Raw genomic sequence first — 24846 nt, forward strand, 5'->3', positions numbered from 1 at the left:
GCCTCCTGGTTGCCTTCTTGCAGGGGTGCGCTTCTAGAGACTGTCTTCCTAGTGGTGAAGCAGCCCCTCAGTGTACAAGAGTGGCGAACAAGGTAGTTAGGCGTTACATTTGCCCAAGCTCAAGCCTTGATAGTCGCGAAGGAGTGAGACTTTGGTTTATTTTTCTGGTCAGGTTTCTGTGCAAGGTCTGGGGAATCACTAAACGTGACAAAAATAACCCGACCACGATGAACGTCACTATTCTGGCTGCCACCTCATGATATCCCATCCACCCTTACCATCACTCCCTTCCATACCCGGCCTCCATCTCCAAACGCCAACCTTCTTAAAACCCAGCTTGGCGTACAGTCCCGACCCCTCGGGCGTAGCAGAGAGCTCGATGGGTACGGCTTCCTCCTTGGCCTTGTTGATCCCCCACTCGACAAGCCTTCGCGCGACGCCGCGACACTGAAAGTCGGGGTGCACGGCAATGTCCATGATCCCGTACTGAGGTAGGCTGTCGATTCTGTCGCAAAAGTAATGATTTGAGGATGGGAGGCGGCATGTGCGAGCCATGATGGCGGCATTCTGGGCTGATACCAGTGGATCTATTAGGTCGGATGCGTATTGAAAAACTTCAGAACCAGAGATGAAGGTTTTTATTCCTGATCAGCGGTATCAGCCATGTCCACAAACATTGGTGTTAGAGAACAGCACCAAAACTCACTCGATAGCAAGGCCTTTTTCTCAATGCCCTCGTCCTTATCAGTCTCCTCGTCGCCATTCTCTCCAAACCAGATACAAAAGCCAACAATGTCAGGCTTTCCGCTCCAACATTGGTCTCCCTCCTCAAGGACAGCAACAATTACAGTTGCAGTCGGGTCGTTCATGCCATGGCGAACAATGCTCTCTTTTGTTTTCAAATATCACTGAGGGTGCTTCTTGCGGCCAGGGAACATGAAGGCATCCTGCTCATCGTCGATGTATGCCGCTGCAGCAACGGCCCCGGCGGCCGGTATATCTTCTTTTGTCGCGTTGCGAATGGGCATTGGTGAGGAGTGACTAGGGTTGTGGCCATAACTTGAGAAGAGGGCTGGATAGCTTTCAAGTACCTATTTCTATCTTAACAAGGTACAGGAGGAGCTTTTCAGTTCTCTGAGTCACTAAAAGAAGTCGTAAGCTAATTAGACGAGTGCATTGACTTGTTTTCAGTGGTGAGTCACATCTCCTTCCTATTGCCTAATTCTGTTATAACCACTGCTCGTATAATCCTGGCAGTTGTGGATTAACTTTAACTGAGATTTGTCATCCTGTAACTTCCCCTACGGCGCAGGTAATCCACACATTGTTTGCCACTGACTGCCTCGTACCGAGTTGGAGATTAATGCAAGTTTGAGAACGTATTGCCAAGCCTTGTGAGTTAGGAATACATGCGTCAAATATCAAGTCATAGAAAAAGTCCTAAGATGGCTTTTAAAATCTCTAAGCCATCTAGCCGACAATATCCAATTCATCGAGCCTCTCCTAGGTACACGACGAAAAGTGATATATCATGGGTGGAAATGGACTTGTAATAGTGAAAGTAATTGTACGCCCCAGGACTGGGCCACACCTACAAAGCAGTTCGGAGGGCAGAGCCTCTAACTAACTCTTGAAGGGCAGCATGAAGTCCAGTTCGTCCTCCCCGCTTCCCCCAGGCACCCCAAAATATGGGTCGAAATCGAACGCCCCAGCGGGATCGATGAGTCTGCCCGGAGTCGCGTGCGCCTTGGAGTCGCTGCCGCCCACACCAATGTCGTAGGTTACCTTGAGCTTGTTGTCCTCGAACTCCTGGAGTGATTTGAGCTGATCCTGGTGGAACTTGGCCGCCAGGGTCTTGGACGTCTCCGGGTCAAATCCCATGGCCCTGAACTCAGCTTCCATCTTCTGCATCTTCTCCTGAAGCGACTGCTGGTAGTAGGTTCTGATCTCAGCCACAGTCGAGCTCTGCGTGCTGAGAGTATCAACGGATGACACAGTCATCTCGTGGTCTGGTTCGGCGCCATCCTGTTAGCATCACGATCAACATAGCATGTCTACCGATTCGAGAAAAGGGAAAACGATCGAAAGACTTACATGGAGTCAGATTCATCGTGCTCAGATCATGACCGGGAAATAGGATCTGGTATATCTCAAACCACCTGTCTTCCTCGCTCATGTCCGACTTCTTCCTAGTCGATCGTAAGTTTGCCGCTTGCTCAAGCGTCAATTGTCCAGCGATGATCTCCGGCGCCTTGATGAGGCACTGCGGTTCTTGGCGCAAATGCTGTGCCAGCAGTTCTTTCGTCTTAAAACCCTCAAGACATCGAGGGCAGCCCGAAGGGTCCCTAAAGCTCTTCGGAGTATGGGGGCGAAGCAGATGCTCCCTGTGAGAAGGGCCGTTAGCAACAAGAGGTTAGCCAGGCTCGGGCACAAACGCACTTCATCCGATGGGCTGACTCCCAGCCAGGTCCCATGCATGCCCGCCCCATGGGCATTCCTGCTTTGTAGAATGGGCACGCAAGCAAGCGCTGCGGTTGCGCAAATGCTGCGCTCTTCTCCTTATCGTCCGGTGCGTACGTCTCTTGTCGCTTTCTCTTGCCGTCGTGGCTCCGCTTCGAAGGTGCCTGTGAGACAGCAACAGTCAGCCAAGCCATTTGAAGTACCGCGGTCGATGCATGAGAGACAGGGCGGGCCTATGTCTAGGTGTAAGTCGTAAAACAACACACTACTCGTGAGTGACCAAGAGTCCACGGCTTGTTCGGCTAGGGAAGAAGGGGGTCCTAACCATTTTCAGCACATCTCCGTGTGTTGGACACTGATTATCACCAGGGCGCCCGATATAGTCTTCAGGATGATGGGCGCAGTTCGCGCAGCGAGGCGAGGCATAGTTCTCGTCGGCTCCAAGCTTTTCGAGTAGCCGAACAAGTGCCTCACACACTTCCTGAGACGATGATCTCTGCCGCGGAGGATTACTGCTTTCGACAACGAGCATCTGCCGCGTAATAAGATCTAGCAGATCATCGATGAAATCACTCGAGTGCGGATGGTTTCGAAGCAAGGTCATCCACTGTCAACCTAAAACATCAACACCTCGACGCATAAAAACCTTGGACGCTCTGGGGATACTAACGTCACAAACTTGAGCCTTTAGAGTAGGCTGACTGTCCCAGTTGCCATCCGTAAGAGAACTCATGCTGAAGAACGCATCATGACTCGGCGCGCTGGATCCTGAATCTTCCCGGCAATAGGCGAGGCATTGGAGCCCATTGGCACCCGCGACAAGCCATGAGGCTGCCTCCAAGAAGACGCAGCCAAGACTCCAAATATCAGCAGACTCCCCAACGACGCAAGGCTTCAAGTCAAACTCTGGCGCTCTGTAGACTGGTGTGTGCTTGGGTGAAAGTTCTGGATCTCTGGGGGTTGCATCCGCCACTCCTCGCCTGTGAAAGGACGACAGGCCGAAATCGCAGAGCTTCAGGGCATACCTGTCTATAGAGTCCTTAGCTGTGTCCGAGGGCTGTGGGAAGACGAGTATGTTGGACGGTTTGATGTCTCCATGCCGGCCATCCCATCGTCGGTCCTTTCTGCCTTTTTCGAACCCATGTAGAAGAGATAGGCCATCCGCAAGGCCCGTGAGCTGCTTCAACATCCATCGCACTGTAGTGACGGAAGGCTCTGGGTTCGCATTCAGGCGCCAGAACATGCTCAGATCGCAGTCTGCCCAAGGGAACATGAGATGGGGCTCGTCGCCAAGCTTGAAGGACGAGAGGAGCGGGACGATGTGAGGATGCGCAAACTCGTTGAGCTCCTGGAGCACCGAGACTTCGCGAACAAAAGCCGCCTCATCTTTGCTGTGCAACTTCTTGACGGCGTAATATTCGGGGCGTTGTGTAGCACTCTGGCAGCGTATTCCAATGATTAGTGTGGGCATTGTGGTAGTGTTGGGTGCTTAACATACCGAGGTGAACCAGTCATCCCAGTAATCCTCATGAATACCGACTCGGTAGACTTTGCTGTAGGCGCCAGAGTTGAACAGTTCTGCAGAGGTGAACAGTTCTGCAGAGTTGGACAGTTCTACAAAGGTGCATGGGATGATCATTTCCGGAATGTAATTGGCCTCTTGAGTTTGGCTCTCCCCCAGGGAATGCGCCAAAGATGAACGAGGACCCGAGGAAGCCATGGGTTTCTTGGACTCCGCGCTTGCGGCACTTTCACTTCCGTGACCTACCAAAGGGGGCACTTTGGCCACAGCTGTATCGTTGGCGTCCATCTGGTGAATGCTGCGAGAAAAAGAAAATCAAGTTTAGCTCCCTTTGCAAGTGCCTTTTGGAATTGGATGGTTACGTACCTTCAGGTGATTTGAAGTTGCCTAGAGCTAGGAGTGTAGACCGGTTGCAAACGCAAAGGCTATAGGAGGTTGAAAGCTGAAGATGGAGGGTTTTTCCCATTTTTCCTAGGACGGGTCACTCTTTTATGCCTGATACATTTTGTGGTTGCCTCTTTGCCTTTTTGCCTCTTTGCGCACCATCAGCCTGGTTGTATTGTATACAGGTCGAGATGCGCATTTGCGCAATTCAATTTGCGCAATTGGCAGTCTCATCTTTCACCCTCACCACTTGCCGCACATGAGTGGGGTTCTCGTGCTGGGCGCTGTCGGTGAGGTGGCTGATGAGGGCAAATGAGAACTGCAGATGAAGCATGCAGGTTGGTCGCGGACTCATTGGTGTTCCAGGGTGATAGGGCCCTCGGGCCTCCGTAGCAAGAGTCAACTATCGAGGTCCAGGACATAAATAACTCTTGGTAACCGCTCAGGACGGATTTGGCCATCTCTTGGATCTTGTACAGTGCTCCGTTAGTCATCTTTTAAGTCTAGGCTAGATTATCTACTAGCGGAGTGAGTCTCTGCAACTAGATACGCGGTGATTTCACGACAGTTGTTTTCCATACGATGTTGTTAGCCGCTAACTCACGGTAGTAAGTTTCTTTTCGTCTGTTTACACCTTTGATATCTGATGATGATTCCTAAAGACTGTTGTACTCGTTGTACACGATGACAACAGCGATAACCTTCATCCTTTCCACTAACTCCAGGCCGGCATCTGGTCAGTCAACCAAAGACTTTTTGCATTAGCATATCAACAAAAGTGGCTTCCCCTAGCGAAGTGGCCGTCCTAGTAATTCTATTATCCCTAGTGCTGCTGCCCCAGCTCATTCCGTCACCTGGACCGGTATCTGCCGAGACGCGATCTTCTTCCAGCGCTTCCAGCGCAATTTTGATCATTTCAAACTACTAGTTGACTCTCATACTCATGACAGGCATTCCACGTGCCCATTCGCCTGCCGTCTTGATATGGATATCCTCAGTGACTGACAGCCAGCCTAGATCGTCTCGAGTTAACAGATACCAGATTCCCATGACGTCAAAAGAACATGTCTCCAAGTAAAATTATACATTCAACCCGTGAGAAATCAGAAACCACATCGAGGGCCATTCTAAGCCTGACTCTAACAGGGGGGGCTCTGCTGAGGGCCCTGGCGGTGGTCCCTCTTCGCCAACTGGTACCACTTGTGAGAAACAAGTAGTTACTATGCTAAAAATAGGAATATAGCATTATAATATCTATGAAGACTCATTTATAGTTATCATGTCGCATAACACTTTTTTATTAATTCTTTCCATTGAAAACAACTCACTTACAAGTCTATCACCAAGGAGAGTCAACAAGCCGAGACTCGCCAAGGCTCCGAGGCTGATTACCTAACCACCCCACCTTAGTCATCCGAAATTTCCCACCCAACGCGCCAAACCCCTGACAACTTACACGTCTCCTCAAGATTTGGACTATCGACATCATCGCATTTATCACCACCCGCTCCTTCTTTTTCGCTTCTCAACTCTCGTTCAAGCTTCTACAGCAAATACCGCAACAATGACCCGCGCTCAGCAGACCATCTCCCTCGCCCTCCTCGTCTCCTCCGTACGCATTCTCAATACCCCTCGATACAAAAAAAAAAAAAACATGTTTACTAACCCATCGGCGCAAAACAGCTCTACCTCGCCCTCTTTCTCGAACTCATCCCCCTCCCTCCTCTAATCCAGGAGCAGATCGTCCCCGTCGTACGTTTCTCACTCCCCAAAAAACCGCAAACCTCCCGATCTAACGCGGATCATAGCTCCCCTTCTGGGCCCTCGTCTCCTTTGGCGCATTCCTCCTCTTCCGCCTCGGCTGGGGCATCCTCACCTTCAACGACGTGCCGGAGGCGCACAAGGAGCTCATGGCCGAGATTGACCAGGCCAAGACCGAATTGCGAAAGATGGGCGTCACTGTCGACTAAGCTGCTTTTTGCGGGCGTTGCGCTCCGGACTTCTTTAATGGATAGAAGGGAAAAGGGGGTACGATACAGTAGGCACACGAGGCCATCGCCACGGCCAAAATACAAATTAATTACGATATTCTGGTATCTTTCTCGTCTTCTCGTGTGCGACCCGCGCAATAAGAACTCGTCTTGGTCTATAGTCGTTCATGGTGGAATTCCATGTTAGCCCCTAACCTCTATCATGATTGTTCGCCCGCAACCAAAGCCACAATTGTCCGTATCGCCGTTTCCGGTTTCTCTCCGCCATGAACAAGTTCACTGAAAATCTTGGGGATCTTTCCAAGAGACCCTCGCTCATCCATCTGGTGCCCTATCATATCATGTCAGTGAAAGGTCAAGAGGTGATGAATTGATGCACTCACATTTCCCTGGAACGCCTGTCAAAACCGCAAGCTTGCTTTCGGCCTCTCCCGTCCAGTCAAACTCAGTTTTCCATTCCAACCGCACCACTACGACCGAGTCGTCAGTGTCGTTTTGGGGTATTGAGATGTCAAAGTATTGCTGGCCCATGTAGCGGATAAGGTCTGCCTTGTCGACCGACTCTACGGGTGTAAATCCAGAGTCCTCATCCTCTTCATCGCCCTTTCTCCGTCTTGACTTGCGTGCGCGCATCTGGCTCGTAGCCTCCGACACACCATCCTTGGAGCCAAGGCTGTGTTCCAGTTGGCACCAGAGCTCTGCCCTATCCACGGCAACACGGAGCCATTCACCCATGGCCCAAGACAGGATACCGACGTTCTGCTGCATGGATCGATTGCAGTCGCCGGTGCAGATCTTTTCAACAAAAGGACCCAATTCTGGCTTCGAGGCTGGCTCAAGTGCTGTCATGTTGAGGTCCAGGATGGTCAGGTTAGTTGCGCTGACAACCATGTCCATCCGCGCCGTGAAAACCCCAGGAATCTCCCGAGATCGAAAGGTGATGGAATGAAGCTGCTTGAGGGGTTGATCTGCTTCCACGGGCATGACAGCGATGTTTGATGATATTGAAAACGGAGTGAACAGCTCAAGATAAGCCAACTCCTCTTCCGCTGTGAGTGAGACAGGGTGGTGTGACTTGATCTCGGCCTGCTTATCCTCAACAGGTGCCGAAGGTGTAGGAGCAATAGCTTTGCCGAAAGGTAGGAGAGCAGTAGGGTTTAATGCCGCCCGGACGAGTTGTTGAGACACTGGCTGGTCCTTGTCAGCTTCCGAAAGATGTTGGCGCTGAATAAGATCGACAACTGCCTCCTGGTTCGAAGGGGCTAGCACTCGACCAGATTGTTGCATCACTCGAATCCGCTCATTTTCCTTTTGCGCAGTCTCTAGATCCCTCTTGAGCTTTTCCATCTCGTTCAAAAGAGCATCCCTCTCTGCCTTCTTGGCCGAGTCTGGATCGAAAGGACGGGGTTTCCTGGTTTCGGGTGCATTCGCCTCAACTGGGGGCCTGTGTTCTGTGATTCTAGCAGATGCTCCAGCTCGCTGGAAGCTCTTTCTCGGCTTGTCCAGAAGTCGTGATGGCGGCTTTGCCAGAGGCGAATCCCTTGGCTGAGACAACTCCCGGAATCGAATTGGGCTGTTGCGAAAGCTTTTTCGTAGGGCAGCATCGCGTGCTGATGGCGGAAGTTTTGGTACAGGCTGTGACGCGGATGGAGCTGCCTCTTGAGAATCGGGTTGAACCATCAATGGCAACTCAGGTTGGGGCATTGAAGCTGGGATAGGCTGGGGCGAGGAAGATGCCTGCTCAAGGACCCGACTGGGGGAGTCGTCTTCTGGTGAGGGAGAGGTTTGGTCGAGAAATTGGCTTGGGGAATCTGGCTCAGGCAAAGGGCCAGGCGGGGATTCGGACGGTGAGCGGGATTCAACAGGAGGCGGACTCTCAACCGGGGACCTGGGTGGTGATAACTCTGCGGGTACTGTTGGTACATCTGGCGCTAAAGGTTCTTCAGGCGAGCGAGGAGTCCCAGCCTCGGGTTCAGAAAAAGGAATATCCGTCGATGGAAATTCAGGCTCAGGCATTGAAGCTGGAGGCTGAGGTGGTGAAGAAGCGTCAATCGACGGCAATTCGGGCTCAGGCATAGAAGCCGGAGGCTCATCAGCCGGCATAGATGTTCCAGCAGGTGGTGACCGTCGCAGCATCTTGCCACGGAAAGGATTAAAGTCTTCATCTTCAGGCCCCGGCGCGGGTGCTGGACGCGGATTCAGCTTCGAAGGAGTTCGTCGGGCGGGAGCACCCAAACTACCTCCAACACGGCGTAGCGACCTCCCCGAACCAGGTGTCGCCTCATTAAGACGCGTTGGTGTCGGCGCATCGCTCACCAAGCGACTCCCGGCCAAGCGCGCTGCAAGAACCTCTGAAGGACTCTGCTCAACTCCAAAGTCCAAAGAAGGCAATGTCGGATTTGCCGCCTTCTCTGGTGATCTGGATCTTCTCCTCTCCAATACTTCTGGATTGTGACGCGCAAGACTCGCTTTTGTCGGTGATGCATAAGATGGACGTCTCCGTCGCGGTGACGCGGGTTCAGGTGATGGCGGAGTTCCTCCAATCTCGAGTGAAGTGCGAGGCGATGTACGCCGCCGCTTTGGCGCAGACTCTTCCATGACGAAAAATTGATGATTTTGTTGTGAAGCGCCTTAAACAATATTCATGTCCGTGTTGGTATCCTTCAGTCCTGTCGATATTCGGTCTTGTCGCATTGGCTCTTGTTTACTTGGCCCTGTCGCGTCCAAGTGGGCTTCACCGCCTACCGAAAAGGGTAGGCTGTGTTCACTGAACCGAAACCAGATGTCAAAGATTGAATGACAAAAGCACCTGCGATTTGTGGCAAAGAGAGTAAAAACGCCTTGTTTCTTGTGATTGAAGTCACCAGCCGCGTCTCGTGAAGCTGTCAATTCCAAATTCTGTCCATCACAAGCCAACGCGAAAGCATGTGACGTGTATCACGTGGTGATAGTCAGGCACAGCTGACATAACCATTTCTCCAATCGCGGAGAAGCGGGAGCGCCCAAATCTTGCATCCGCCCACCCCTTGCTCCTTGATGCGCACACCCCGGCCGATGACGTCCGAGGCAAAAATGACGGACTTCCGAGACTTCAACACCATGTTTCCCGGTCCCCGTTAAGCCGCAATTACAAACCAAACCGAACTTTTTTTTGCCATACAATTCCAATCTTGTACCTCACGCTTCTTCAGCTACTCACCTTCAAGTATCGCCGAAATCATAGAACGTTGAGCGATTCCCCTCCTTCAGCCATGTCGATTCCCGGCCGGTTAGCGCCGAGGTTACGCCCTCTCTTCTCAGCCACGACGACATCACGAAAGTTCGCAAGTACAGTACCGAGACAGACCGCAGAGGAGTGGCCGCAAAGATCCCCGCTAGGCCCATACTACGAGCAAATACTCAACAACCCCTCTTTGATACCCCAGGAGAAGCCAGAAGATCCTCCAAACTCCGCAGACCCCGAGGTCCTCCCGCCCGAGAAGAAGCAGCCAGCCGACTCAACAGCAGCAGCAGCAGCTCAGCCGCAGACGCCAGAGGAACGCGTCAAGATCATATTTGGCTCTCGGCTACTTGGACCCATCGAGCAAGCCGACCGCCTCGCCGCGCGAAAGGCGCAATCGACATTGATAGCCGGCGTCCTCGTGCCCCCCAAGCCAGAGGAGCCCGACAACTGCTGCATGAGCGGCTGCGTCAACTGCGTATGGGACCGATTCCGCGACGAAATGGAGGAGTGGTCACTCAAGAACAACGAGGCGCAGGTGGCTCTGCAAAAGGTTGAGGGGTCGATGGACTCGGACGGTGGCGGGTCAGAGAGCAACTGGACAGCACCGGCGCCGGCAGTCGGCGACACCAAGATCGCAAAGGACTTTTGGGACGAGGGCTTGTACGAAAGTGTGCCGGTTGGTATTAGGGAGTTTATGAAGCAGGAGAAGAGACTCAAGGAGAGACATGCTAGAGAGGGTACGGTGGGTGGTTAGAGCAAAAAGATGTGCGTATCAACGAAAGAGTATATACCCTGTCATGGCCTTTAAAGTACCGAGTGGTTACATTCAATAGAGTTGACGATTAGACGAAATAGAATTATGGAAGTCTTGGATATTGTCATCTGCTGTCTCTCAACGTCACCACGCAGTGAAACTCTATGGGCACCATGTGCCCTTCTTCTCATCACCATCTTGCCCTTTCCCCTCAAACAACCCCAGAGTTCCTTTGCGTACGGTTCACCAAAACACTGTACCAAAGAGGCCCTGTCTCAACACTCTTCGCCCCTACATCCAGATTCAACTCTCGAGTCACCATGACAATCTTTCCCTGGAGACGACAGCAAAAGGCAACAGAACTCCAGAAATACGCCCTTGGAAAACGCGACGACACATGCTACATCAGCACAAAACCAGCCGAACCTGTCCGCCGCTCCGATATCTGTATCCCCGGGGAAGCGGAGTGCAGCCACTTCACCAAAAAAACGAGGCGCGCCGCTCTCGAGTCGGAATCAGAAGAAACAGAGCATATACTCTCCTGCTTTTGGGTCACGTACAGGACGGCCATCCATCTCAGCCAGACAAAGATCAAGTACAAGGCCTACACCGTCAGTTTATACAAAAACTCGCGGTTCCTGAAAGCCGAGATTCAGAATCATGTAAAAGTGTACACGGCTGTCCAAGCACTCTGGATTCAATTTAAAGCAAAAGGATGGACCAGGTGCCCCCGTGTCGGTGTCGCGAGGCCTGCCGCAAGGATCTTTGCCCGGGGCCGTGCTGGCCTCGCCAACGTCCCGGTAGGGTTCATGACACGGACTATTCCGGCTCTGAATCCCCAACATTGCATACCCCTGGCTAAGGCTTTTCTAGACCTCACGATCAGGGGGAGAGTCATGAACGACCCCTGGATATCAGAGGTGAGACTCCGGGTCCGGATGGGTGAAATGTCTCCGCCCAACGACCACCTGAATCCACAGCTCCTGTTCCGCCCTGTTTACTTCAACCAGCTACGGCTCGAAGCAGGAAAACGGGCCGTCCTGCGCTGGGCGGTGGGCATGGGCATGATGTTGGCCACCCTTCATTGGAGTTGTGGTCTTGACGGCGAGGGTGTCAACTTTATCCTCGGTTGTTCCAAGAATTCCAGACCGTGCTTGTGGGCGACCGATTTTGGTGACTGCAAGCCCATGAAGCCCGAGGGATGGAAATCAAGAAAGTGTTTGTGCGCCATCATGGATAATCCGACTTGGCCACGACCTGATTTCGCCCCCAACTTCATGCCTGACGGAGATCCTAACGAGGCCATGGGCATCGGGCGGGCGTGGAAAAGCTTTGTAGATGGCTACAGACACACGGGTCGGGTAATCCTCTATAAACAAGATAGGTTATCCGAGCTTGAAAGCCCGCGTCGCTTTGTTGACAAGCTTGAATCGGCGTGGAGGAAGCGACAGGGTAGCGACGCTGAAAGCTTGTCTGGGTCGAGCAATTCATGAACGAGCAGGTCGAAGCGGAGCGTGCTGCTTAACGACAGTCGTCGAGAACCTAAAAGGTGAGTAGACGTTGGTGAGCTAATGCCACGGATTAGTTGGCGTTGGCGTCCAAGTCTGTGCTCGAACAGATAGGAGTCAAAGGGGTCAAGGAACAAAAAGACGATGATCTAGTTCTTTTGGATTGTTACTCCACAATGCTTTCGTCATGCTCAATCAATGCGCGTGAAGTGACGTGCCCATATTCCCAACTCCGAAATCCCACATAAAAAGCCGCTTAGTTAGACTTGGGCTGCTGGCCAGCGAGCCTGTCGTGCTCGTCAATGTCCGTCGCCTCCCAGGGGTAGTTGATCCAGACGTCGCCGACGGTCGAGGCAGCCGAGTAACGCTTCTCAAGCATGTCGTTGGGGAGCTTGCCCTTCTTGGTCTTGTCCTTGTTCTACGTCTTGTTAGCATAGATCGTGAGTCGTTCAGGTTGGTACATACGTGGAGCACAAAGATGCTGAACTGGGTCTTGGGAGCAGGAGCACCGGCACCCATGCGCTGACGGGCAATCTCGACATCCTTCTCAAGCTCCTTGACAGCGTACTCGAGAGTCGTTCGGGTGTCGTCAACCTCGTCAACGATGAGGATTCGCTTGCCGACAAGGTTCTCCATCTCGCCCAGGGCAGTAAGGTCGAGCCACTGAGTCCGGGTAACCTTAGTACCAGGAGCCTCAACCTCGTCGTTACCGAGCGACTCGTAGAGAGACAGGCCGATGGCCTGGATGGGGATGTTGGGAGAACCGGGCTTCTTGAGGAAGGATCGGAGGATTCGAGCAGGGACGTAGCCACCACCGCCGATGGCGATCATGAGCTGTGGCTCAAAATCCGCGAGGATCTTGTCGGCCGACTGCTGGCACATCTTGTGCACCTAGAATCACGAGCCATGTTAGCAGAGCTTCCCTAACCATGTCTCTAGAGGATGAATCAAGCCAAGAACTCGACAGCCAGGAATGTCTCACTCGACTGCAGCTCATAGCTCTCGCAGAATCCTCATCCAAACCACGTCGCTGGTCGGGCGCGTTCGAGGCGCATCACCGCCCTCATCATCAAGGCGGGGTGGCGGGGTAATTTTCTTACATCGTTGTACGTGACGTAGAGCTTCTCAACCATTTTGGCGGTCTTTTCCAGGGTATCACAGCGTCGCAGAGGTAAAGAAACGAGGAGACGAGCAGGAGAGAGTTTGCCGAAGGGGACGAGGACTCGGGGAGAAATTTGAGGCCCAAGAAAAGAAAGAAAAGAAGTGGAAAAAGGGCCGAGGCCAAAAAATTGCAACTGGGGATCTTCAATCACAATTTTTTTTTTTTCTCTCACAGGCAGGCACCACCTTCCTTCTTTCCTTGTTCCTTGGCTCTTGCACCGTTTAGGACATGGAGCTCTCCGCGATTTGCTCGCGCTTGAGGCGGGGGATCCACTAATGACCGTCGGAAGCCGCCGACGCAGGGATTGTTTTAGTGGGCGGAACGCGCTGTAACGTTAGGGGCTTTGCGGGCCGCCAAGCTTCCATGCCCGTCAACTCCAACGCCGACCTTTCCGTCAAATCACCGGTTCGAGAATTGTCATGACAGCTTCATTTTTTTATGGAGGATAATATTAGTCTAATAACTACCTAGGTGATTCCACCTTATACGAGCCTCCTCCGCCTCAATTAATGTCTTTAGCTTTCTCACTACCTACCGTTCAAGCATCTTCGCCTCCTGCCAAGACGGCTCCGCCTCCAGCAATTTCACTCTCCGTGAGACCGGCAAGTTAATCGCAGAAGTAAACGTCTTCTGCCCCGCGTGGCATTCTGTTGTCAAACTCCTTTACCACCACAGCTGGATTTCCTTTCACACAGTGAAACGGTGGCACGCTCTCGGTCACCACGCTCCCGTGAGCAACCTTGCAGTGATGGCCGATCTCAACCCCAGGCCTAAATGCCTAATCAGCTAGGAGTTGACGAATTTGGAGGAAAACTCACAGTATGACGACGTCATTCCCAATCCAAGAGCAGGCACCGATTGTCACCTTGCGGCCAACAGTCGATGGCTTGCCATTCTTATCCTTGACACTCTGGGACCGCTCTGCCGCGATAATGGTCAAGCCTGGATTTATCCACGAACATACACTGAACTCGACATCTGAAAGTGGTGTGTAGATAATTGTGCAGTTGCCGAGCATGGTTGCAAACTTCGAAAGGGTGATTCGGCACCCGAAGTTAACGTGAACCGGTCCGTCGATGAGCGGCCCGTCAGTGGCCTCCAAGGCGTAGGGGTAGCTAAGCTGATCAGCCAACGCCTCCAACTCAACATTCTTGTACCCACCGCTTATAGACGGCCACCATCGCTGCGTCTGGGTCGTTCGGGATGAGGAGGTCATGGAAAGCAGCCGGACATCTGTTTCTGGCTTCTTTCACCTGTGCGTTATTCGCTTGGTCAAACGCACCTTCAGAGCCCGCTGAGCTGCCGACAGCAAAAGGGATGTATCCAGGGTTCGCTGTTGTAGGCATGATTGCGATCTTGTTGTCTTCAATGAGGTTTGGTCAGATGCTAAGCTATGGACAAAGCTTCTAATATATACAGACGAGTATGAGCCTAGTGGGGGATCTCACGTCTGATTGACGGTAGGCTGTTGTTCATTGCTTCATCGACTAGGATTCATTGACAGTAAGTGCTTGGGGGTAAGGATTTGTCTCACTAATGCTAGATTGGCAGGTGTGAGAATAAGAGATGCTCAAAAACTCGCTTGTGAGAGATTGCCGGTTACGGGTCAGCTCGTGGGTCATCATCGTTGCGTTTCTTGGACCAGGAACCCGGATAGCTACCGTGAATCTATCGCGACACAGCACTTCATCACACAACTCCTTGTTTTTCGTGCGATCCTATAAATAGTTCATAGAAACTGGTAAGTATCACTCGCACTTGTCGCGTTGAGCATTACCTCTTCAATTATAGTCGAGTGCTAGACTACTACCCTATGTCCACTCACCTAAACCCGCGACATTCTTTTCGCAACTGCCTCCAGCAATTATACTATCTGTGGGACGTGCCATCCACTCTCCCCAGTGCCTCTTTCAAGCTAGTAATGATATCCTCCGGCTCCTTTGCAACCTCGTACCCCATCTTCCGCATCACCCGAGCTGGGTTTCCGCATGCTAAATGGAATGCCGGCACGTCCTTGGTTACCACGCTCTCAGCGCCAATGATACCGTGACTACCGATCTCGACCCCAGGCCTGAAATAACAAATTAGTTTTCAACTAGCTCTTGAGTATGTCATGTTGAGGGCTCACAGGATGGTGACTCCAGCTCCAATCCACGTGCAGTCTCCGATTATCACATCGCTGCCGTTGCTCAACCGCTTACCATGCTCGTCAACACCTTGGGAGTGACCGACCAAGATGATGGTCACATTTGGCCCTATTTTAGCAAGGTCCCCGATCCTGACATCTGCTACTGGCGTGTCCAAGATGACACAGTTGCGATTGATGAATGTCGTGGGCGCAACGTAAACTCGGGGCCCATAGTCAACGTAAGTCGGAGCTTCGGTGAGAGGGGCTGAAGGGGCAGCGGATGGGTCCCGAAATGCAACTTCTGCTATGAGTATATATTCTTCTTTCCTATTATCACAAGTGGTTTCCGGGTTGGTGATTCTACACTGGTCAAGAGACGTCTCCCAATCAGCCAATGTAGTCATGGTCTCACCTCTTCCACGCAGCGACTCTCACGAGTGCTGGCGCATCAATTGGTATATCATTGAACTGGCCAACAGAGTGTGAACATCGATTTCTGGCAGCTCTAAAGTCAGCGTTGCCAGCTTGAAAGCACACACCGCGATTCTTTACTCTGTGGCCCTCGGTCGGGGAGCTTGTCAAACGAGCCATTGTTGTAGTCTTGATTGGGTAAATGATGGCTTGTTAGGCTACTGGGTAGAGCTTCTGATATATTTAGATGATTGCACACCCTGATGGTGATTTCATGTCTGACTGCCGGCAAGTGAATTGAGTATCGAGATTGAGTACTCTTCACTACTCCATCGACCTATATTCATTGACAAGAAGTGTTACAGGGCATCGGAACTTCGCTATCTAGTTCTCAATGTAAAGCTTAGAATCAAGGTGTGAGAAACTGTCATCAATATCTCTGTTGATCATGGATGCTATTGCAACGCCATCAGCGACATACTAAGGCGTCGTGAATCCATGCCGCGATACCACACTTCAAAGTCTATCCTCTTTTTATGCATTATACTCCCATGTAGTTCTAGAAATCACTCATACAAGGCAGTAACAGGTATTAATGTACCAAATTTATTCACATTGAGCAATGCCCCCAACTTCTTCTAACCGAGTGTCAGACTGCTACCCTATACCCACTCACCCAAGACATGTGGCTTTCTTCTCACAACTTGACAACTTTGCGCCAAACACAGTTTCTCGTTTTCCTGTCGTTAATTGCGCAGGTCTTAGACTCTATTACTTGCGGTCATGCATTCACCCATGGCTCTTGTTGACGTCCAATTAATTGAGCCTCTGTACGACACCGCACAGCAGTCCAGTGACTGCTCAGCACAGCCTCGTCCAACTCCCTTAATAGGTCATACACCACGACCAGGCAAGGTAGTTGTTAGTAAGATTCCCAGTCATTTACAAAAGTTCTTTCATCCTCATGTTCCATCACATCATGGTTCGGCGAGGAACTATACAGGCACAATCTCGATGACACCGCTTTTGTGACTGTTTTCATTCCTGCTTGAAAGCACCAACTGGATGTGGATATCCATTGTCATGTTGTCGACTTACGGAGTACAACCTCACCCAACCACAGTCAAGGCAGATTGATAGGCGGTTTCATCAACCACCCAATGTGCAAGTGAAACGACGAGGCACCAAATCATTCTCAAGTTAGAACCCCACGTGTACATGCACGTACACTCCCCGAAGTAGGGCTGAGCGAAGGGCATGTCTTGAGGCTCAATCAGTTCCGACCCCATTTCTCCGGCTGTGAAGTTGCATCCATCCATTGATTCCAATGTCCCAGGGTGTGCACGTGACACTGGTGTGGCGGGCTTGCCTCGTAAGTGGGCAGCCTGCACCGCCTTGCAGTCCGCCATCCGTTCTGCCTTGGGGTACGTACCACTTTTCTTGGCTCTATCGCCTTCAACACCACCGAGATTAACGCCAATCATTAGTTCCTCATGTCTTGGCTTTTAGGTTATACGATCCATCGAATCGGACCTTTTGGGATCTTTTTGACAAAGGAGGCGATATGGGCATTTATCCTGTTGCCTTCAAGGCAGACACGTTTCCCCGCAGCTCAAATCTTACCATGACGGGTCTTGGTAGACGGCCTGGCCTGGTCTTCAAAGTCTGACTCGCAGGTGACAAGTAGCTAGGCTGGAGCCATTCCGTTGGATGACAGGATAACAACAAACCAGCACCAACAACACAAACGAAACCCCGCAACTGGAACTGGCAAAAGATTAGCCTACGAGTTCCACTAGGTGATAGGGGCAGCTGAGCCGGCTTGGCTTGGCTTTGGAGGAGGCGTCACTGCTGATGTGCGCCCGCGGGCAACGAGGCGCACAGCCCCCGGCAAGCAAAGCGGAAAGGTGGGTTAGGCTTGCATCGACTCATCGAATAGACTTCCTAGTCCGAGCATCCTTTGCGAGGCTCTGACAGGTTGGCAGCCAGTGCAGCTTAAAGGTCAGCTGTCTCCGCGTTGTCTTGTCAGCTCGTTCCATCATAACAGACGGGTCTCTCGGACTTGATGAAGTATTGAGAAAAGGTAGCAATCCCTCCTTTTGCGCCTTGGACAAATCAATCCTTTGAGACGTCTGTTTTAGCCCATCATGGTGGTAAGTGTGTCGACAACTCCAGCTATTCTCAGATCTAACGAGCCGCAGAAAATACCCTTCTGGAGCACCCTTACAGGTGGAGTCAGCAAGAAGAAGACCGACACCGACGACAATGATCAAGTCAATGAGAAACTGCCCATCCGCGAGAAAAAGTCTGAAGAGATTGTTGGGGGTCCCTCTGCCATTCAGCCGCCTGTTGTTATCGCATCCGACGATGCGACCCTTCACCTGGAGCCTGTCCCCGACAGAAAAGGCCTAATCGTCAAAGTCCAACCCCCGACTGCTCCCTCTGCGGAAATCCCACATGTACCTTGCGATATTGTCCTCGTCATTGATGTATCGGGTAGCATGGCTGGAGCTGCTCCCGTGCCTGGAGAAGAGACGAACGAAAGCACCGGCCTCTCCATCCTGGATCTCACCAAACATGCCGCCCGCACCATCATAGAGACAATGAACGAGAGTGATCGTCTGGGAATAGTCACGTTTGCGAGCAAAGCCAAGGTTGTGCAGCCGCTTCTTTCCATGACCAGCGAGAACAAGGAGCGTTCCCGGGGGAATGTCACGAGCATGAGACCTATTGACGCCACTAACCTTTGGCACGGTCTTCTCGAAGGTATCAAGCTGTTTAAGAATGTCAAATCCTCCAATGTTCCAGCTATCATGGTTCTTACCGACGGCATGCCAAACCACATGTAAGTTCCCCAGACAAGTCTTCCAATCTCGCACTAACATTTCTCAGGAACCCTGCCGCTGGCTTCGTCCCCAAGCTCCGCGCCATGGGCCAGCTCCCAGCATCCATTCATACCTTTGGCTTTGGCTACCACCTCAGATCAGGACTTCTCAAGTCCATCGCCGAGATTGGCGGAGGTAATTATGCCTTCATCCCGGATGCCGGCATGATTGGTACCGTGTTTGTCCACGCCGTTGCAAACCTGCAGAGCACATTTGCCACTCGGGCCGTCCTGAAACTCACATACTCTAAAGAATTGGAGTTGGAGGAGACGACCGGCACATCCGTGGAACAGCAGCCTCCTCAGCCTGTGAACGGGTCTGATGATGGTGAGATGGAGCTCACCTTGAACCTCGGCAATATTCAATATGGCCAGTCTCGAGATATCTTCCTCCGCGTCAACAACCTATCCAAGCTCGAATCTCTCAAGGAGAAGGATGCTTCGAGTTCACTTGTCAATGCCTCCATCGCTTACCTCAAGCCTGGCGGTGAACCGACAACCCCCAATGCCGCTTCCAAGAAAACCCCCTTCACACCCGTGACATCAGTCCGCCGCAGTGTCCTCGACACCAGCGACCTCCCCGCATCCGAGATTGCTTACCATGAATCCAGAGCCATCATCTGCAGCTTCATCTCATCAATCTTCCCAATCCAACCCGACGGAGAACACGAGGCCGCCAAGAAGCTCGCGGAATCTAAAAAGGACGAGCTAATCGCCCTCATTGAGAATCTTCCTGCCAGGCCATTTGATGACCCAAAGAATGAATCACTCAAAAAGGAAATTTCGTCTGAAGACCCCAAGGGTCAGGTATTTTTGGCTCTTGAGAGTATGGCCTACTTTAACAAATGGGGCTGCCACTTCCTCCCGTCCCTTCTTAACGGACACACCCGTCAAATATGCAATTCTTTCAAGGATCCTGGGCCTCTGCAATATGGCACAGAGAGCCCCTTGTTTATATCCTGCCGGGATCTGCTTGACCAGGCATTTGACAATCTGCCTGCCCCAGAACCATCACGAGCAGTGCCAATGCGGCAACACCACGGCCGTGCCGGTGGTTCACGCTCCAGTGGCACGCGATCGAGCTTCTTGGCCTCATCTATCAGCATGAGCAAGTACCGCAATGTGAGCGGCGTATGCTTTGCAGCCTCGACAGACGTGACACTCGCCTCAGGAAGGATTGTACAAATCAGGAAACTCCGTCGGGGTATGAAGGTGCAAACACCCCGGGGCTCAAGACGAGTCGCCATGGTTCTCAAGACACCTGTTGAGCAGGAGTTACTATGCCGAATGGGCAAGGTCCTCGTGACACCATGGCATCCGGTGTCAAACGACAGGAAGCGCTGGAGCTTCCCAGCCAACGCAGCTGAAGGCGTGGTGCTCTACACTGGATGTGTCTACTCTGTCCTGCTGGAGCGGGACCGAAACTCGAGCGCCCACGCTATTCGTGTTGGTGACATGTGGGGTGTGACTCTTGGCCATGGCTTGACCATTGGCAGTGATGTGCGAGCGCACTCCTTCTTTGGAGACTATAATAATGTTGGAAAGAGTCTTTTGGCTCTTGGACGCCGCAGGCACGGCGTTGTCATTGGGGGAGGTGTTGAGAGAGACCAAGAGACGGGGTTGGTCAGGGGCTTTAAAGCTCCTGGCAAGGTTGTAAATGAAGATGTATGAAGACGTGAGTATTCTAGTATGTATTTAATCTTATTGTGGGACATAATAATGTATCATTACAACATACTACGCTGGCATGATCCCGTGCAGTCTTGGGTTCCGCTTTCAGACACAGTGAGATGGGGGCATTTATTCAAGCATGGTGCATTTACTATTGGCCCACAATGTCATCGAACACATGGAAGCTCCAAGACACCAAGTATCGGCATACCCGAACTAGATATAAGCGAGCAATGCTTGATTGGGGCATCTTCATCTCCGTCACCTACCGTTGGGGAGAGCCATCAACGCACTGTTAAGAAATCACAAGCATCACTTATAAAGTTGCAACCAAATAATTAAATGCCAGAAATGTATTTTTGTCTCTACCCTCTATCCTAATCTCTACCCATTTAGAATCACTCCCTCACAAACAACCCGGCCATACCCATACCAGTTCCAACACACATACTAACAACACCAAGCTCCCCACCATCCCTCTTAAGCCCATGCAACAACGTAGCCGTCATCCTGGCCCCAGTAGCACCAAGAGGATGTCCAAGAGCGATAGCTCCTCCATCAGGGTTCACCTTCTCCTTCGCCCACGCATCCTCAAGGCCGAGGGAACGCACACAGTGGAGAGCTTGGCTTGCAAAGGCCTCGTTGATCTCCCATCGGGAAACGTCGTCGTTTGTGAGGTTGTGTTGGTTTAGAAGCTTGGGGATTGCGAGGGCGGGGCCGATGCCCATCTCATCTGGGTCGCAACCGACTGTCACGGCAGATACAAACTTGCCGATAATTTGATCTTGAAGACCGAGGGCTGTAGCCGTGCTTCTTCGCATGAGGAGGGTAGCGGCTGCACCGTCAGATACCTGACTCGAGTTTCCGGCTGTTGAAGCACCATCAGGCTTGAAGGCAGGCTTCAACTTGGTCAACGCCTCGATAGTGACATTCTCCCGGATACCATCATCAGCGGTGACGGTGATCTGCTGCTCCTCGCCAATCTTGTTACCCTTCTTATCCACCTCCTGGAACCTCGTCGTAACCGGCACAATCTCGCCGTCAAAGTGGCCCTGGCTTCTTGCACGAGCAGCTCGTCGATGAGACTCTACAGCGAGAGCATCTTGATCCGCTCGGGAGACGTTGTACCTCTCAGCGACGTTTTCAGAGGTCAAACCCATAGGCATGATGCAGTCCTGGGCGTGGTGGTTGGGTGAGTTCTTTAGCTCGGGCCACACGTCGACGGGGATGGCCTTGGATCCGTAGTTTCTCGTCATGCTCTCCATTCCCGCGGCAATACCGGTGTCGATCATGCCTGTCCGGATCTGACCCGCCACAGCCGTGATGGCCTGTAGCGAACTTGAGCAAGCGCGGTTGACAGTGTACAGACTGGTTGTGTTCTTGAAGCCGACGTGGTTGAGGGCCATGCGAGCCGCCTTGGAACCTCCGAGCTCGGAAAGCACAACTCCGACAGCAACATCGTCGACGGCGGCAGGATCCAGCGAAGGGTTGGCTTCAAGTGTTCCCTTTAGAACAGTGGCGAGGAGCTCCTCAGGATACGCATCCTTGAGGTGACCACGGTAAGACCGGCAGACGGGAGTACGGACCGCGGAGAGGATGACGGTATCGGAGGGAGCCTTTGTAAGGACGGCCGAGAGGCCCTTGGGAAGCTGAGGCATTATGTTTATGCGGTGAGTGAGGTAATGAGAGAGAGGAGATGCAGAAGCTCAATCGTCCAGTCCTGAATCTTTCAGATGCATCAACACCAATGTCTAAGATCAATGTCAATTGAGTCAATGGAAAGAAAAGAGAAAGGAAAGACGTCGCCTGGTCATGATGGGCAAATGTTCAAGCCGGGTAAGCAATCATCCAACCTTTAAATGTCCCCCCTCCCCCCGCCGAAAGCCGACATACCCCGGCCCCCGACCCGAAAGTGGATCCCCCGCCGGCTCCAGACATCGGCTGTTGACACTTTTGTGTGGCTTGATCGTCGGATACCACCCCTGAACTGCGGAACGGACACTTGGCTGTGGCTGGTAGCTGCACAAAAGAGGATCAAATGTGGCGGTGCTACATGAAGCTAAGGAGTCATGATGCCGAGGGTCGGGGGAAATGTCACTGACGGAACAACACAAGTCGTGAGAAAGTCTTTTTCCTCTATGGAGCCCCCAAAAGCCGACTAGGACAAACTTGGCTTATACCATTCCACGTCCTTAAGCTCAAGGTCAATCCTGCCAACCTTGCCTGTAAACGCCATTGTGCCGTGTTCCATGATCATCAGATATTGTCCCTCAAAATCCCCCGAACTCCGCCATCCACGCTACCTATTTCCCTGTTACATTCCTCCAACCCTTCAAGATGCAATGATTTACTGGTTGTACTGGATCCCAAGACCCAATCTTCTGCGCTCGTCGACGAATGACCCCGTCACGCGTGACTTCTTAGCTGGACTTCCCTGATCCCGTCGGGCTTCTTCAGTCGAATAGTTACCACTGAACTTGCGCTTCTCGGGGTCTCCCTTATAGTTCGAGAGCAGCTTGGCTTGCATCCGTGCTGACTTTTCGACAGGACCTGGCGTTCCATCTCTAGATCCCGCCGAGCTGGCCACCTCAAAACTCTGACGCGGATCCCGCCGCAGCAGCTCCGTGGCCGCCTGACTAGCCTGGCTGTCAAACACCTCCTTGTCTTCTTCCTCGTGACTCCGCGATTGGGAGCCTTGTGACGCCTGCGATGCGAAAGATTTAGCTGCAGCAACTGATTCTAGAGCCTGCCTAGCCAATTCCTCAGTGTCGTCAATCGAAATCGTGCTTTCGCGACTCTTGCGCCTGCTCTCCGTCTTGGCAACTGGGGTTGTGGGGATGAATTGCCGTTGTGTGTATCGCTGAGGCTCCGACTGAGGGACCAAATCAACCGAGGGCAAGAGTCCACCATGTGCGCCTAGAGGCCGGTTCAGAGGCGTTGTAGGCAGCGAAGACATGGATTGCGCATTGCGGCTGTGCCTTCCAACATGCCGCGGTGCCGGTTTATGTGAAGCCATTGGAGTCGAAGGAGCGCTATTGTTATCCTGGCTCATGGCCTGCAAGAGAGCAGAGATACCATATTCTCCCTCCCTTTGGCGTGCTTGTGGTCGGGGGGCTTGGCGATGTGAGTTACGGTGTGGTGTCGAAGCTGCCGCCAATTGCTGCTTGGGGGTCAGGGCTCCGTGAAATATTCCGCCGGGGCTACAGAGCATCTGCATGCGTTCTCGGTTCTCGCGTATCCGGTTGAGTAAGACGTCTCGTTCTTCGGCGAGCGCCATGTTCTCCTCCTCCTTCTGCTGTATGACCTTTTTGGCTGTCTTGACACGACGTTGAAGAGTCGTGTTGTCATCAAGGGCAGTCTCGTACCACATCTTCATCTGCAGATACTTTGCTTGTGTTGACTCTGACGAAGTACTGAGCTCCCTCCGAGCCTGGCGGGTGTGTTCCGCCGTCCGTAACGCGTCCACCTCGCGACGGATCATCTCGTGCTCTACAGCCGCTCTCTTCGAATCGTCGTCAGCCTGGAGGCTCAACAAGTTGTACTGCAACTTGTGGTGAGCTGTCTCCATCTTGAGCTTTTGGTTCTCAGTGATGCATGTCTGGAGCATGGTACGGAGCTCGTCAGCCGAAGCCTCGAGCACCTGCTGGGAGGCGGGTGGGACATATTCGGAAGTCAAGGGACGCTCGGGGATGTTGTTGAGAATGGTCGCGGGGGGAGAGAAGAGGTTCGACTGCTGAGAGTTGGAAAAGGTGCGTTTAGAAGGCCCGGTCTGGCTGGCGTTGTGGTTGTTGACCTGTGTCGAGGGTGGCGGAGTGAGGGATGATGGGATGACAGTAACGGCAGGTCGGTCGTCGTTGACCTCGGTCTTGAAGGACTCATTCGGATCGATGGGTGATTGTGGAATCTCGGTGGAAGGTAATGTCACCTGGGGAGGATCTTGAGGACCTGTCTCTTGGGGAGTAGCTGGTTGAGTGGGTGCGTCGACATCATCGTCAACAACGATGACGTCGGGCTTCTGCTGGCCAAGCAGCTCGACGTTGGAAGCCATGTTGACAAAGGAGGTGGTGGTGAACGGATGGATGCCTCCTGAATGTGAGTCGCGCGTCAACAATGGCGAGCTCGAGTCGCCCGGGTCGGTTCAGGTAAAAAGCTTGGACAGCTAGGATCTCAAAAAGGCGGTATTTTAAAACTTGTTGATATTTTTCCTGTTTCACGCGTCCGTCGTGGCTCAATCCTCCACCGAAAGTCGCGTGCGAATGGGTCCCAACAACCGTCGTGGCCAGGTCGAATTGGTCAGGATCTCACACAACGCGAGTCTAAACAAACAACACCAAGCGAGGGTGAGAAAGATATAGCGAATAGAAGCATTCAGAGGGACGAGAGCGAAGAGCGGTCTGACAGTTCGTGTGAAGCAAAAGTAACAAAAGCTCCGGCTCGTGACGCCGTCGTTTTTGGTGGATGAAGCAGGTCGAGCAGGTCCAGGCCTAGAGCTGGGGAGGGCAAGGAACATGAGTTGTTCCGTCGAATGTGCGCGGCTGGTTGAGGGGCCTTGTCTGATTGGTGGAGCGAGACGAAATTTGGCCAATGATGAATCGGAAGGCTGGTGTGAGCGATCTAAGCCGGATCAGGATAGAGGTGAACAGACAGGGATCCGTTTGCATCCATCGGTGGATGCTCGGTGAGACAAGCCAAGAGGAGATCATCAGGAACGTTTCGTACAAGAGACATGACCCAATGAAACGTCAAAC

At 52.4% G+C, this 24846-nt stretch overlaps 8 protein-coding genes across 8 annotated transcripts; 3 read left to right on the forward strand and 5 right to left on the reverse strand.

Annotated features, from left to right (window-relative positions):
- Window positions 1-237: 237 nt before the first annotated feature.
- On the reverse strand, window positions 238-4721 carry NECHADRAFT_99495 (uncharacterized protein; the record flags this gene model as incomplete). The annotated part of the gene is made up of 12 exons (XM_003052854.1): window positions 4614-4721; window positions 4485-4532; window positions 4349-4369; window positions 3959-4280; window positions 3131-3898; window positions 2786-2992; window positions 2440-2624; window positions 2095-2384; window positions 1629-2009; window positions 1092-1142; window positions 707-889; window positions 238-644 (listed from the first exon to the last, which is right to left on the reverse strand). The coding sequence occupies exons 4-12, from the start codon at window positions 4268-4270 to the stop codon at window positions 238-240; spliced, it is 2784 nt and encodes a 927-aa protein (XP_003052900.1). The 5' UTR covers window positions 4271-4280; window positions 4349-4369; window positions 4485-4532; window positions 4614-4721.
- A 1836-nt stretch (window positions 4722-6557) lies between these two features.
- On the reverse strand, window positions 6558-8955 carry NECHADRAFT_36703 (uncharacterized protein; the record flags this gene model as incomplete). Its single annotated transcript, XM_003052855.1, has 2 exons — window positions 6558-6688; window positions 6741-8955. 2 exons carry the CDS (start codon window positions 8953-8955, stop codon window positions 6558-6560), a joined length of 2346 nt encoding a protein of 781 aa, XP_003052901.1.
- Window positions 8956-9608: 653 nt separating this feature from the next.
- Window positions 9609-10334, forward strand: NECHADRAFT_77393 (uncharacterized protein; the record flags this gene model as incomplete). Its single annotated transcript, XM_003052391.1, has 1 exon — window positions 9609-10334. The coding sequence occupies one exon, from the start codon at window positions 9609-9611 to the stop codon at window positions 10332-10334; it is 726 nt and encodes a 241-aa protein (XP_003052437.1).
- Window positions 10335-10507: 173 nt separating this feature from the next.
- On the forward strand, window positions 10508-11827 carry NECHADRAFT_77394 (uncharacterized protein; the record flags this gene model as incomplete). The annotated part of the gene is made up of 1 exon (XM_003052392.1): window positions 10508-11827. One exon carries the CDS (start codon window positions 10508-10510, stop codon window positions 11825-11827), a length of 1320 nt encoding a protein of 439 aa, XP_003052438.1.
- A 164-nt stretch (window positions 11828-11991) lies between these two features.
- On the reverse strand, window positions 11992-13209 carry NECHADRAFT_58783 (uncharacterized protein). The gene is made up of 3 exons (XM_003052856.1): window positions 12943-13209; window positions 12308-12733; window positions 11992-12260 (listed from the first exon to the last, which is right to left on the reverse strand). Exons 1-3 carry the CDS (start codon window positions 12973-12975, stop codon window positions 12099-12101), a joined length of 621 nt encoding a protein of 206 aa, XP_003052902.1. The 5' UTR covers window positions 12976-13209; the 3' UTR covers window positions 11992-12098.
- Window positions 13210-13611: 402 nt separating this feature from the next.
- Window positions 13612-14350, reverse strand: NECHADRAFT_77396 (uncharacterized protein; the record flags this gene model as incomplete). Its single annotated transcript, XM_003052857.1, has 3 exons — window positions 13612-13774; window positions 13823-14237; window positions 14287-14350. 3 exons carry the CDS (start codon window positions 14348-14350, stop codon window positions 13612-13614), a joined length of 642 nt encoding a protein of 213 aa, XP_003052903.1.
- A 3340-nt stretch (window positions 14351-17690) lies between these two features.
- NECHADRAFT_36251 (uncharacterized protein) lies at window positions 17691-20098 on the forward strand (the record flags this gene model as incomplete). The annotated part of the gene is made up of 3 exons (XM_003052393.1): window positions 17691-17777; window positions 17844-18388; window positions 18436-20098. 3 exons carry the CDS (start codon window positions 17691-17693, stop codon window positions 20096-20098), a joined length of 2295 nt encoding a protein of 764 aa, XP_003052439.1.
- Window positions 20099-20496: 398 nt separating this feature from the next.
- NECHADRAFT_36664 (uncharacterized protein) lies at window positions 20497-24146 on the reverse strand (the record flags this gene model as incomplete). Its single annotated transcript, XM_003052858.1, has 3 exons — window positions 20497-21803; window positions 22005-22195; window positions 22450-24146. The coding sequence occupies 3 exons, from the start codon at window positions 24144-24146 to the stop codon at window positions 20497-20499; spliced, it is 3195 nt and encodes a 1064-aa protein (XP_003052904.1).
- Window positions 24147-24846: the final 700 nt, after the last annotated feature.

This window comes from Fusarium vanettenii, assembly GCF_000151355.1.
Source record: "Fusarium vanettenii 77-13-4 chromosome 3 genomic scaffold NECHAsca_2_chr3_3_0, whole genome shotgun sequence".
Lineage (NCBI taxonomy): Eukaryota > Fungi > Ascomycota > Sordariomycetes > Hypocreales > Nectriaceae > Fusarium > Fusarium vanettenii.

What these genes read in the sequence shown, in the direction of transcription:
- NECHADRAFT_58783 (XM_003052856.1), bottom strand. Translation starts at nt 12,975, where the DNA reads ATGGTTGAGAAGCTCTACGTCACGTACAACGAT. An exon ending in TCTACGTCACGTACAACGAT is followed by an intron (nt 12,734 to 12,942) that starts GTAAGAAAATTA and finishes TCGTGATTCTAG; the next exon opens with GTGCACAAGATGTGCCAGCA. An exon ending in TCAGCATCTTTGTGCTCCAC is followed by an intron (nt 12,261 to 12,307) that starts GTATGTACCAAC and finishes AACAAGACGTAG; the next exon opens with AACAAGGACAAGACCAAGAA.